Below are 12793 nucleotides of genomic sequence, written 5' to 3'. Positions count from 1 at the left end.
GCCCTCTTTAAAATATTGTATAAGTTGTAGAGATTTTAAACTAAATATGTCCTACCACTACACATTTGGATATATCAATTTTGTCAAAAGAAGACAACTCATTAATATCATATTTGTCAAGATAATACAACCAATCAATCATTTTAATCAATTTTAATTTTGTCAAAAAGTGAATAGTGATCAGCCTAAATTTTCAAAAAGTGAATAGTAAAGTTTTCAAAAATATTTTTATTTTAATTTTGTCAAAAAGTGAATAGTGATCAATCTAAAATTTCAAAAAGTGAATAGTAAAGTTTTCAAAAATATTTTTATTATAATATTTAACAAATATATATATTTTTAAAAAGATAATATTTTGTGTCAAATAATATGTATATTAAAAAAATCTAAATTGTTACAAATAATATTTTAGACATCATCAAAATTAAATAATATGATTAACAATTTCGTTATATAAATAAATTAAACATGCATATTTTAAAGCTTGTTATATTTTTAAATTAAACTTAAATTTATTACTTAACTCGACTCAATTAAAGTTCATCTGAAATCAACTTAAAAGATAAACAAATCAAAATTAAATGTATTTAAAAACAATAAAGGTTGAGAGCCCCTTTGGGGTCACCCCCTTCACCCCCTTTGCATTTGATTGGCTAACTTTTCTTTTTTTTTTTTTTTTTTTTTTTCTGATCTCCCAATCCCCAACCCCCACGTGTGTGTGGGGTGGTGGGGGTGGGACTTTTGAGGGGGATGAATCATTGTTGATTTAAAAAATCTTTTAGTTTTTAAACCAATTTGGAGCAAGTAATAAAGGGGATGGATAAAACTTTCTGTCCCCCGACAACTAATTAAGTGGATCAGGTTAGTTTCATTCCACTCGTCTCGCAACTATTGCTGTTCTTATTCGTCTGGAACATCATGCCAGTTTGCTAAGTCGATGGTTGGAAACTACTTAATACAAGTGAGAGCATTCTTTGTAAATTAAAGTTGCCTTTTACTTCTGCTGAGAATCCTTTTTAAGAACTTAAAAAATGTAATGTTTATTTCAAACACCCTAAACCTTGTTTTGACAGAAACTTGCAAATCTTATTTTGGTTTTCCACCAAGTACTGAATGTCTGTTGCAGTTAAACAATAACATTTGGTCAATTTTGACAGAAACAAACAGCACTTCAAAATAATCATTGGCTACTTTGTGGAAAAATAATTCACTTCATTAGTACAACCAACTGATGAATGCAGCAGAACAAATGTACAACCACAAAGTGTGAATGAAATATTGCTGCCCTTGCTACATAATGAACTTTTTTTCTCCATAATCTAATAATTAACTATATTTACATTCAATATCAGTACCCTCATCACACCGTACATGGTGCTTCTATGATATTTCAATATACAAGAAACTGACATATAGTCTTGAAATTTTTTAAACCATTGAAGCTGGAATTCATGGGTAATAACTTGACCGCGTATGTAAATCACCTCCACAGGCAAATCATGACATGAACACAGAGTTGAAGCTTATATTAACACTGGACTTTCAATGGGTCAGCAAACCATCTCCCTTATCACAGCAGTTGCATATTGAAGTAAGAATAGTTTGAAGAGTTCCTGCACAATTGAAAAGATAAAAGAACAGGGCAAATATCAAGGCGGGATTGGCGCAACACACTAAGGTTGAAACTCATTTGGAAAAAAGAATAAAGAAAAGAGAAAGAAAACAAGGTATCATCAATGTCCATTTACAAATTTATGATTTTTCATCATGTAAGGCTTGGAAGCCAATACTAAGATGCCATAGTTCAAAATAGGAGTTTGCATGCAGCCAAGGGTCGAAACATCCTTTCGCATTGTGTGTACCTTCTCAACTAGAGATGCCACAGTCAACTCTGGTTCTTTGCTTGAAAAGAATTCACTGCACCCCGAAATACATCATAAGAAGATGGATTGGGTCAAAGCAATCCAATCTTCTTTTGACATGTTTGATTGGAAGGATTAGAACATGGGATTGGGATTATTAATCCGTGGGCCCAATTATCCCATGTTTGTTTTGACATTTGTTTTAGGATTATTAATCCAATAGATAATTAATCCAACAAATTTGTAGGATTATTAGTAATGGGGTAGGGGTGGGATTGTGAATACCACACTAATTTGATAGGATTATTAATACCTCACTATTAGTCTTGTGGAATCAAACATGGCCTTTGGGTCAAATGTTCAATTTGTAAACTTGAGTTTTTGGGCCTCCGAACAGGGAACCATTGGTTTAGTGGTTAAACGCAACCAATTAACTTTGAGATTGTGAGTTCAAACCTGGGGTATCCACTTTGTATAATTATGTCAAAGTTTAGGTCTGTACCCAATTTACTCTTTCCAAACCCCGTTTAATGGAACTAAACTGGGTGCACATTTTAGTTTTTAAGCCTCTGATCCCACTGTCCAGCCAGGTTTATGGATTTACCAAAGGAAAAACAGAACCAAATTTAATTGGTTTTCGTTTTCTAGAACTTGTTCTTGTTTCTGTTTCAACATATAGCATGTGGACCTAAATGAGCTACATATTTTCCCTTTGAAGATGGGGGGAAAAAATCAACAAATAAGAGGAGAACTGAGGAGTTTTATGCAGCACTTTAGAGTGGCTGGGAATATATTACACATAGATAAAATCTTGTAACTAAGATCAGAATAATCTCTAGATATTTACCATTCCAAATATTCCTTCAGGTAGCTGTCAGACAATTGCCAAAACATGAACACTGGGTTTGGATTATGAATTTGGATAGAGATTTGGAAAAAGAAAAAGAAATGGAGAAAAAATTTAGCTTATATCTCATTCACATTTCCTGGACTTTTTTTTCTTCTCCCCCTTTCCTTTTTCCTAGTCCATATTCAAATCTATGATCCAAACACAGTGTAACTATCTGAACCTGGAAAAAAGAAAAGTAACTAATTACCAAACAAATGCCACATTTCTTATATAGTCAACAAGTGTATTTTCCTTTGCTATTATGGTAGCAGGATTGATTAGAAGAATGGAGATTTAACTTGAGGACAGTTCCAAGATCGATCTTGTTAGCAATTGATACTTTGAACAGCGTAATCTGCAGCATCGATGGAGAGGTCAGATGTACAGAGAGTCATATATGAATTTTCTTAAATTGAATTAGTATTGAATTTTTTTTTCCTTTTCTCACCCATTCATTTTTTCTTTTTTATACCGAGTTCAGGCAGATGGAAGAATATCCAAGGCAACTTCCTTGAGGGATGGCATCACTTCCTGCTGATGTAAGCAAACATATTTACCTCTTATTTTTCTGAGCACCTTCCATTGACCAGGATAGCACCTACAAAAGAAAAAGCATATGTTGTTGGAAAGTGATCCATTAAGTAGAAATTAAGAAGAAAATAGTAATAATAATTTGTTCCAGCTTTTTCGAGTATTTAAAGCTTAGTTGCAATCATCAAAGCTCAAACTTTCAAGCATAAGAAAGTGGGCTTGAGTTAGGTTTGTCTCCAATCCACCCATCCCAGCAACCAACATTAGTTGGAGCAGCACTAGGTAATGGCTTTTTAAAACCTTCAACAGGATGTATGAACGTTTTGGATAGTTTGGCTTTCGAAATTAAGGGTTTAGCAAGTTGCAAACCTGAAAAGGGTTCCTCCATTGAATCCTTTAAAATTGTGAATGTAATACACAGTCTCCATCTTTGGAAAGAGTGTCCTAGTAAGAGCAGCTAGCTTTGGATAGAAGAATGATGGATAATCTTAGTTCATCTCAAGGACAACTATGATCTGAGTGGACCAAAAAAAAGAGTAGCAGTCAAGATATTTGGACAAACAACTTGATCCTATTGTTGAAAATCCACTCGACCCTCTTCTTTTGAAAAACATGCAGTATAATACAAAATTGACTCCTCTTCTAGATGTAGTAGAAGAAAACCATCCCCTCAACTATTCCCTATTGTACAACTAAGAGTAATTGAATGATTTTTTTAATTTCAAAATGTTTAGTAGGGCTGAGTTTTATTCCCCCATTTTCTCTCTCTCTCTCTCTCTCTCTCTCTCTCTCATAAAGGATACACCCTGATCTGATGCGGTCAAGTTCTCCATTGAATATAATCAGTTTTCGGGCAGTGGTTGCAACAGCTTCATTGTAGAGCTCTTCCACCACAAGCATCTCTGGATAGCAAAAGAGAATTGACAAGAAGTTTAGTATGAGACTATTTCAAAAGGAAGACAGGGAGTCAGAGGCTACCGTTGACATTAAAATATGGATAGGCGACAAGGAACAGTTCATCTTCCGCCTTCACACGGTCAGCCATTTTAACTTTTGAGACAAAACCAAAATCCTCAAATAATGATGGTTTTGTGAGATAGTCCAACTTAAATGAAGCTCCTCCAAAAATTGATTCTCTAGCAAATTTGACTTCACTGGCCTCCGGAAAAAACTGAAAATTTTCATACAAATTTTAAATATAAGGTCATTTAGTAGAATGAAAGAAATCTAATGAGCCCTAAAACTCATGGAGCCAGAGTAACATGGAATCTTGTTAAAGCCCTGGTTGCTTGTTACATGACTGCTAGTCTAAAAAAGTACTTACCCTAATAAATTAACAAAGTAGGTACATTGCAATCACATTAGTTAAATTTTTCTACGATGAACTGTTTGTTTATTTATCAAAAAAATAAATAAATAAATTTCTACGATGAACTACAGAAACTATACCAAACCCTAGACATACTATTCTGGTCCGTGTAACTTTTTCCGGACTGATGAAGAGGTCACAAAACTCACGAATTAATTGCATACTTCCAGTCATTTCTATACCACCTTCACCATCACCTGACACAAACATTGTATTGAAGCAAGTTAAGGGAGCATCAGACAGGACTATAAGAAGCAAGAAATAATAAAAAAAGAAAAAGAAAAAGAAAAAAGAAAAGGACAAAAAGGACAAAGAAAAAGGGAAAAAAAAAATACAACAGTAACCAGAGAGAACCTGGTACAGATTCAAGTCCAGCAGTTGGAAATTCAATCTCCTGTGACATACACTTATTGATCAGAAAATTGTGGAAATTCTAGATTTGATGTATAATTTTATCTTCAACATTCGAAAATAAAAGTGTAAAAGTGAAAAAGAAAGGAAAAAAAAAAAAAAAAAAGGAGAGAGAGAGAGAGAGAGATGGGGTTGGGGTATGGGAAATAAACACTATACACCAACTTACCATCAATTTTTTGTTGTCCTTCAAAGCCAATTCAGTTGCTTCTTTCGCCTGTCAGTTGTTACAAATCCCAAATTTATTAAATTTTAGCAAAGCAATTACTCCAAATGAAAAAGAAGAAGGGTGAAAATACTCCAAAGAGATGAACATTGAAGGGGGGAAAAAAAACATGTGAAACAAACAGTGAAAGTGCGAGGACAAGAGAGCGAGAGACCAACTTAGACTTTCCAAGAGTCTCCGATCAGGTCCATAATTTTTACGTTCACTATGAAGAGTTACTAATTATGACAAGTTCATGAAATAAAAGGTCAACCATACAACTAAAATTGGTGCAGTTTGCAAATTGAAGTTTCTAAATCCACCCAGGGTGTCCTTCCAATGTATCTTTCATATAATTAATTTAAACCTGGAGAATAGAGGATTAATTAGCCAGATGACCGAAAAACATAGAACTCAGAGCTATATTTTTTATGAACATGAATCCCCAGAAGTCTTGATTGAATACTTAGCATTCTCTTAAAGCTAAGTGCTCTGTAGGTCTAAAAGTGCATTTAGAACAAACAAGCATTCGACGCAATTTAGTCCAAGTTACATAGATGCATTCAGAAGTGGGCAAGGTTCACGTATCCGGGACTATTTTTGTAAAGAAGTTAGTCAAATATTGTAGGCTTCACTGAAACTTGGATATAGTTTGACAAGTGAAATGGCAAAATTGCAAATTAGAACAAGGGTTGTTGATATAAGAAATCAACAAGAAGTGGGTAGGATATATAACAGATGCAATATCTGAACTACAATAGATAGTAAAGATAAGGTAGAAGTCTGATAGAAATGAAGCATACTAAATCTCATGTGAACTGCTATACAAAATACAGCTTCTCAACTTTAAGAGGGATTGAGAGAGTTATAGCAACAGAGCACTTTGCAGTGCCAAACCTCAATATCTGAGCAGAACACTCGTAATGGCTAATCACACATATACAATCAAAACTACTAGACAAGAGAGTGAGATAATAAAGCCGATCCACCTTTCATGAGAGCTTTTGGACAATCGAGTTGCTAACCATATTGATTTACCCTTCTTTATGAAGAAAAGGCAGATAAATCAATAAAGAATGCAACTTAAATTGATCACACTAATGCTCCCTACATCATTAATTAGTTAAGATGTCACCGTTAAATAATGTAAACAGGTGGATCATTCTATGGTTAAATTATACCCTATGTGCCAGAGAACTCTTAGATACACTCTTTAGGTAGTGTTTGGACCATGAATTTGGGTAGGGATTTGGAAAGGGAAAGGAAAAAGATAGGTAAAATGTTGCTATATTTCGTTCACATTTGACCAATGTTTTCCCTTTCTTTTTCTAAATTCCTACTTAAATCTATGATCCAAACACATTGTTAGTAACCGTAAAAAAGAAATTATTATGGCTCTTTAAGAGTAGAGTTAGATGACTATTCAAATAAATGTGTTCCTGTTTGCACTCATTTTTGCTAAAATTCCTTATCAATAGGTGTACAAATCAGTTTGTGATCAAAGGGTCACATGGTAGAGTGGAGATGGTTACATGTGTGAAATCATGGAGGCAGTTATGGAGCACTTACAAGTTACAGCTAATTGCTGGCTTAGTGGGACAATTTGTAGGAAAATTGGTTTTCTCAGGAAAGGTTTTCTCTGTCCATTTAGTGTTCAAAATGATGAGAAACATGTGGCAGTGTGGAGCAAAGTTAGTTTGACAGGAAACATAAAGAATTGTTAAAGTTTGAAGGCTTGGAAATGGTAGAGCAATTATCAGACTAAGTCGTGGACCTAGTGGGTGGCTTGCAGATAGGGGCATGTGTAGAATGAAGATTTTTCTCAGTCGATGGGAGGTTTAAAATGTTGAGGGACATGTTGGCTATGTTATTATCATCCCATGTGAGTGGCTAACCCACCTTAGAGAGAGTGGGGTGGTTGGAGACCACTTTAGAGAGACTGGGAGTGGCACCTCCCCACTAACCAATCCACTCACCATTGCTGTCCAGCTACCTTCCCTCATGATATGTATAAATAGAGGTTGAGAGGAGAGTAGACAATAGAGAGAACCAAGAGAGAAGAGAGTGAGAGATGTGAGGTGGAGAGACCGTCTCTCTCGGTGTGAGAGAGGGAGACGGGTGAGTGGGTGAGTGAGGAGAGTGTGAGCTCCTCCCCTATTATAATCTTTCTGTAATCTCTCCATTGTTATAGTGATAACCGGTTACTCTCCCGTGGACGTAGGCTTTAAGGCCGAACCACGTTAAATATGGTGTCTCCTTCTGTGTGGGTGTGTTTTTCTACTTGGTATAATTTCTGGAAGGTCTTGGGCAGGATCCCCGATCCCAACAAGTGGTATCAGAGCCTCGTTGGTGGCGTTTCGGAACAAAAACAGCGTGTTGTTTGAAACTGCCCAGAAATCAAGTTGCTCAAAATCAGGTTTTGAGCATACCAGGAGCAAGGGCTCGAGAAGAGGAGTCCAGAAATATAAAGCAGACACCCAACGGAGGCCGGACGCGCCGTCACGCGCCCCTAGAAGTTGGCGCGTGAATTCCAGTCTCGCCACGCGCCACCACGCGCCGTTAAGGCAATCGGCGCGTGGTCCCAGTCCCTCTCACGCGCCCCACGCGCGGACCAAGGAAGAAGACGAGTGGGGGATGGCGCGTGTACGGCACGCGCAGGCCATGCGAGCCCACGTCAGCAGCGACGTGTCATCATCAGCGCCACGTGTCATCCACGTGGCAGCCACGTCAGCAGCCCCGTCAGCAGCCAGGTCATTGACGCGTGGCAGCCAGGTCAGCACCACGTCAGCACGGTTGTGCCATGTCATCTGCCACGTCAGCGTCAAGGGAGGGATCCAGTGCTACGCGGCAATGGTGCAGCCGCATGAGGAAGGATCCAGTGCTTTGCGGCGAAGGTACAGCCGCAGATCTGAGGCGTACAAAATGTTTTGGCTAGATCGAAGCCATTTGGAGTCCGTTTTTGGTGATCCAATAGTGGTTTCCGACTATTTGGAGTATTCCGGACACATCCGTACGGTCAGATTTTGGAGACGGAGTTTCTGTAAAAGGAAGGCAGGTTAAAGTGGCAGACGGCGTCAGGGGCAGTGTACGGAATATTCTGTTGGTACACGGAATATTCCCTGAACTTCTGAAAATTGCAATTTGGCCTAGAATTTTCAGAAAATTGTGGTGTGGCCCAGCTTTCGGGGATAGTTTTCAGTGAGGTCCCCAGAAATGCAGCAAAGGTTGGTTCTAGCTAAACGGACCGCTCCGGACGCAACCGTGAGGTCAGAATAGTGAAATTCTGAACGGTTTGGGAAGATTGTCAAAACATGGGTGTTTGTCATCTTCAATAGTCAAAGGAAGGTTGCCGGATATTGTGGAACGCTGCGGATTCACTGAAGAGGTTAGAATGGACAGATTCTGACCAGATTGGACAACCAGATACAGATTGAGATAGATCATAGAAGACCAGAGGAGATCAGGCTTGATCAAATGGCAGATCGAGGGAGATCATGATTGGTCAGGGGCGATCAGAGGATTGCAGACATGATTATCTCAAAGGTCTAGGAAAGTTCTGTCAAAAAGACACTGTCTAAGGAGACTGGTTCTTAAGTGGGACCGGTTGTGACCCCACCAGTCTTTCCTGGGAACTTTCCTGGTTGTTGAGGTGATCGGAGGATCTGGTTCAATCAAAAGAGAAGACCATTCATCGACGGATAGATGATTTGGCAACTAGTACAGGCTCAGGGAAATACTGTGGCTGTTGGAGCTATTGTATACGAGTAGGTACTAATGGTAAGTGGACATGTAGAACAATAGTTGCAGAGGAACATACTAAGCGCAGAAGTACAATTGCAGACGTGCAACAGTGCAAGGGTACGCTAGAGTGTCGTACAAAGGCGCGAGAAGAGTGTGTAGCAACGGGTTGTTGACAGTTCACAGGAACTTCCAGACAGAGAAATTGAGACAGGTAAAACGCCAGAGTGCGTGCCAATGAGTGGCAAGTCTTATTTCTCTATGGTGGTTTCTTTAGTTCCATGGCAGCAGATGATAGAGTTGATGCAGATCTCTCAAGCAAGCTTGACGCAGGGAGACCAGAAGCCATGGGTGCGAGCACTATGCACGGAGTTGCATAGTGGTAACTTGTACAAAGCGGTGGAAGTTGTCTTGGCAGAAGGGCTAACTGTCAAACATCAGTACGGACGTACAAGTGAGACAGAACCGAACATCAGGGATTGCAGCACAGACAACGGGCGTATGAGATCGCTGGGAAGTTGTTCTGAAGTGCAGAAAGCAAAGGCTGGTTGTTCATAAATAAGCTCCGAGCAAGGAAAATTGAGGATGTTGATGTGTCAAACTCTGAAGTTTTCTAGTTGCTCCAGTGTTCATCATGCAAGGAGTTGCACGGTAATGCAAGGGTATCCCGAGCAGGGGGTGCAGGACATCCAATCAGGGGGTGTCAAGATATCTTGGTTGCGCAAGTTCAAGCATAGCAAGTGAAGACATCCGAGACAGGAAGCGTAGAAGAGATCTGAGGGAGATAGGAGCAGAGGCTCTCTCCAAATCAGAGAGTGGTATGAGTTGAGTTGAGGATGTAGGATTCCCTCCTCTTCTTGTATCTCTGGTGTATTATCTCTAGCTTCAGGGGATGTAGCGTCTCAATGAGGAGATGAAGATTCTGTTGAAATTTGGGCGTGACAAGATTAGCAGCAGTGTGTGCAGTTTATCACCTCACATGGGTTGAGGGGGTGATTTGTTGGCTATGTTATTATCATCCCATGTGAGTGGCTAACCCACCTTAGAGAGAGTGGGGTGGTTGGAGACCACTTTAGAGAGACTGGGAGTGGCACCTCCCCACTAACCAATCCACTCACCATTGCTGTCCAGCTACCTTCCCTCATGATATGTATAAATAGAGGTTGAGAGGAGAGTAGACAATAGAGAGAACCAAGAGAGAAGAGAGTGAGAGATGTGAGGTGGAGAGACCGTCTCTCTCGGTGTGAGAGAGGGAGACGGGTGAGTGGGTGAGTGAGGAGAGTGTGAGCTCCTCCCCTATTATAATCTTTCTGTAATCTCTCCATTGTTATAGTGATAACCGGTTACTCTCCCGTGGACGTAGGCTTTAAGGCCGAACCACGTTAAATATGGTGTCTCCTTCTGTGTGGGTGTGTTTTTCTACTTGGTATAATTTCTGGAAGGTCTTGGGCAGGATCCCCAATCCCAACAGGACACGTGACAACATGGAGGGAAAGTAGTTTGACAGGGAAGGTCAAGGATTTGAGGAAGGTTGAAGGCTTTGGAGTGAGGAGGCAGTTGCAAGAGCAGTTGAGGCAAGGGCAATTACATGTCCAGAGTCATGCGATCATGGGCCAAAAAAAACGAGGAGGATGGTATAAAAGCCAGCGATTTTGCAAGTAGAGGACATCATCAACAACACAAAGAACTAGTTTTAGCCTTAGAAGTAGTTCTATAACTTAGGAGTAGTTTCTCTGTAATTTGTATCCTTTCTTGTAAACTTCTGTGAAGTTTAGTAGTTTCATCTTGGAATTACTTGTTTGTTTACTATTATTTATTTTGTAACTGTCAATTGTTCCAGTGAAGTCCTCGTACTTTTGAGGCATTTGAATCAATTACACAATTACCTGGTTACTTTGGTTTAATTGTTTGGTTTAAATTGTTATTTAATTCCAGTCGATTGGGAATAAGCATAATTTTTAATTTTTTACTAACAGTTCCCCCTTTCAAAAATCACAAATTTTATAACACAAAAATTGTAATTAAGAAAGAAAACAAAAACAAAAAAAACTTACTTGTTCAAGAAGTTGAGAATAATCACTAGGAAAGGGAACATCAAATCCAACTGAAGTATCACTATTGCCAGAAATTGAATTGGTCACAAAATCAAGCTTTCTAGATATGTTGTATTCTGAGATTTTCCGACTATATAAGTTCAAACCCTTTTTAATCTTGAAGCTTCTACACCTAAAACCCTACAAATCGTATCAATCAATCAATTATAAAAAATAAAAAATAAATAAAAAAAAAAAACCCAACAATGTGGAAACAAGTTCAATTGAAATAATATTTTGTCAAAAACAAGATAAGCTAGTTCTAGTTCATTGCTGAGGAAACATGAGATCAGCTTTGTGGAATTTTGGTTTTCAAGAAATTAAGAGATTAGCTTCACTGAAACGAGTGTGATTGTTAGTCATTTCAAATTATTATTTTTGTTTCTTTTTTCTGAGGTTTTCTGGGCAACCAAACGGAGGAAAGAGACAATGCAGAGAGTGCAAATAAGAAAATTGTGAAACCTCTGGATAATATGGAAGAGAAGGAATCGCGATTGGAAGCTTCGTGGTGGTTGGGGCACTCGATAACGGCATTTTGAAACCACACCCCTCCTCGCCGAGTTAGAGAGAGAGAGAGAGAGAGAGCTATGGACTGTGGATATAAATCAATCGGCAATTGCTTTTTTAATTAAAATAAGAGATGAAAAAAAAAATATATATTTATGGGTTGTTTAGAGTGTCTTAAATAAGTGTATTTTTTTTCTTTTTAAATTAAAAAATTGAGAAAAAAATAGGGATGTTTAGGTTAATTTTTTGACTATTTATTTAAAAATGTGTATTAAAAAATTGTATAAAGAAAATATGTAGGAAAAGATTAGAAATGTGTGTCGGCAGCCGTACAATATGAGGGGTTGAATTAATGGTAAGAAATTATTGGCTACTTTTCGGTCATTACACTTAACGGTTTTGTTCGGCGGGTGGGGCCATCACAGGTCCCATTTTGATAATCTGAACCGTTCAATGTGTAGAACTCGTTGAGTACTACATGCTTATAAAAAATCACGTTGATTAGATATTGATAGCTATCTGATTAGATTTGTTTTTTTTTCAATCGTTAATTATAACACAACCCATTTTTTTATACAAAACTGAATTGATCATGTAGTTATTTATATCCGATCAAGGTGCTTTTTTACAATCATATAGTACTCGACGAGTTCTACATATTAACGTTTCAGATTATCAAAACGGGACCCGTGATGGGCCCCAACGGGCCGAATAGCAGTGTCTGGAAATTGCACCAAAACTATGCTAAAAAAATTAACAAACGTTGCACAGCGCAGTCTTAACATGACTGCTGAGTTGTGATAATTATGTGGAAAATTAATTTTTTAATATTTTTTTTGATGAATAGTGATAACTTTTTGAGTAATTTTTTGATTTTTTGACTTTTTAGAGAGATGCCAAACTTGAGCCAAAAAAAAGTTTCTTAGTTTTTTACAATAAAAAAATTTAGTCATTACTTTTAAAAAAACATACAAAAGTTAATATGTTTGACGATATTATATATAATATTTAATTATTATAAATATATATTTTAAAAGAAATTGAATTCTTAATATTCAAACCAGGTGCAAAGGATTTTGATTAATGAAGAGAGTCACATTTATGTTTTTCAATTTCTTAATATATAACCGTTTTCTTATACATTTAGGCCATATTTTGTTTGCGAATAAAGGAGCAGAATATGCTTAT

At 37.7% G+C, this 12793-nt stretch overlaps 1 protein-coding gene across 8 annotated transcripts; it reads right to left on the bottom strand.

The window, feature by feature from the left end:
- Window positions 1-1191: 1191 nt before the first annotated feature.
- Window positions 1192-11715, bottom strand: LOC114262338 (LOW PSII ACCUMULATION protein (DUF1995)). Of its 8 annotated transcripts, none has more exons than XR_014344708.1 (11): window positions 11561-11715; window positions 11060-11239; window positions 5232-5279; window positions 5006-5045; window positions 4748-4848; window positions 4261-4453; window positions 4086-4184; window positions 3652-3769; window positions 3200-3349; window positions 2710-3106; window positions 1192-1613 (listed from the first exon to the last, which is right to left on the bottom strand). XR_014344708.1 is itself a non-coding variant. In XM_082895804.1 (10 exons), exons 1-9 carry the CDS (start codon window positions 11630-11632, stop codon window positions 3229-3231), a joined length of 972 nt encoding a protein of 323 aa, XP_082751930.1. In that variant the 5' UTR covers window positions 11633-11715; the 3' UTR covers window positions 1192-1613; window positions 3200-3228. The 8 variants fall into 8 exon arrangements, 5 of the variants coding, with proteins under 5 accessions (XP_082751930.1, XP_082751931.1, XP_082751929.1 ...); XR_014344711.1 differs by having other exon boundaries at window positions 3051-3106; XR_014344709.1 differs by lacking the exon at window positions 1192-1613 and having other exon boundaries at window positions 2603-2932; window positions 3051-3106.
- Between the last annotated feature and the right edge of the window lie 1078 nt (window positions 11716-12793).

The sequence above is a fragment of the Camellia sinensis genome, chromosome 11 (genome assembly GCF_055761805.1).
Source record: "Camellia sinensis isolate YWXY chromosome 11, ASM5576180v1, whole genome shotgun sequence".
Classification (NCBI taxonomy): domain Eukaryota; kingdom Viridiplantae; phylum Streptophyta; class Magnoliopsida; order Ericales; family Theaceae; genus Camellia; species Camellia sinensis.
This window is presented reverse-complemented; position numbering and strand designations above follow the sequence as displayed.

Excerpts from the sequence above, each read along its gene's own strand:
- LOC114262338 (XM_082895804.1), bottom strand. The coding sequence starts at position 11,632 with ATGCCGTTATCGAGTGCCCCAACCACCACGAAGCTTCCAATCGCGATT. Across the intron at positions 5,046-5,231 it reads AGGACAACAAAAAATTGATG|GAGATTGAATTTCCAACTGC; the intron begins GTAAGTTGGTGT and ends TGTATGTCACAG. Across the intron at positions 4,849-5,005 it reads TGGACTTGAATCTGTACCAG|GTGATGGTGAAGGTGGTATA; the intron begins GTTCTCTCTGGT and ends TGTTTGTGTCAG.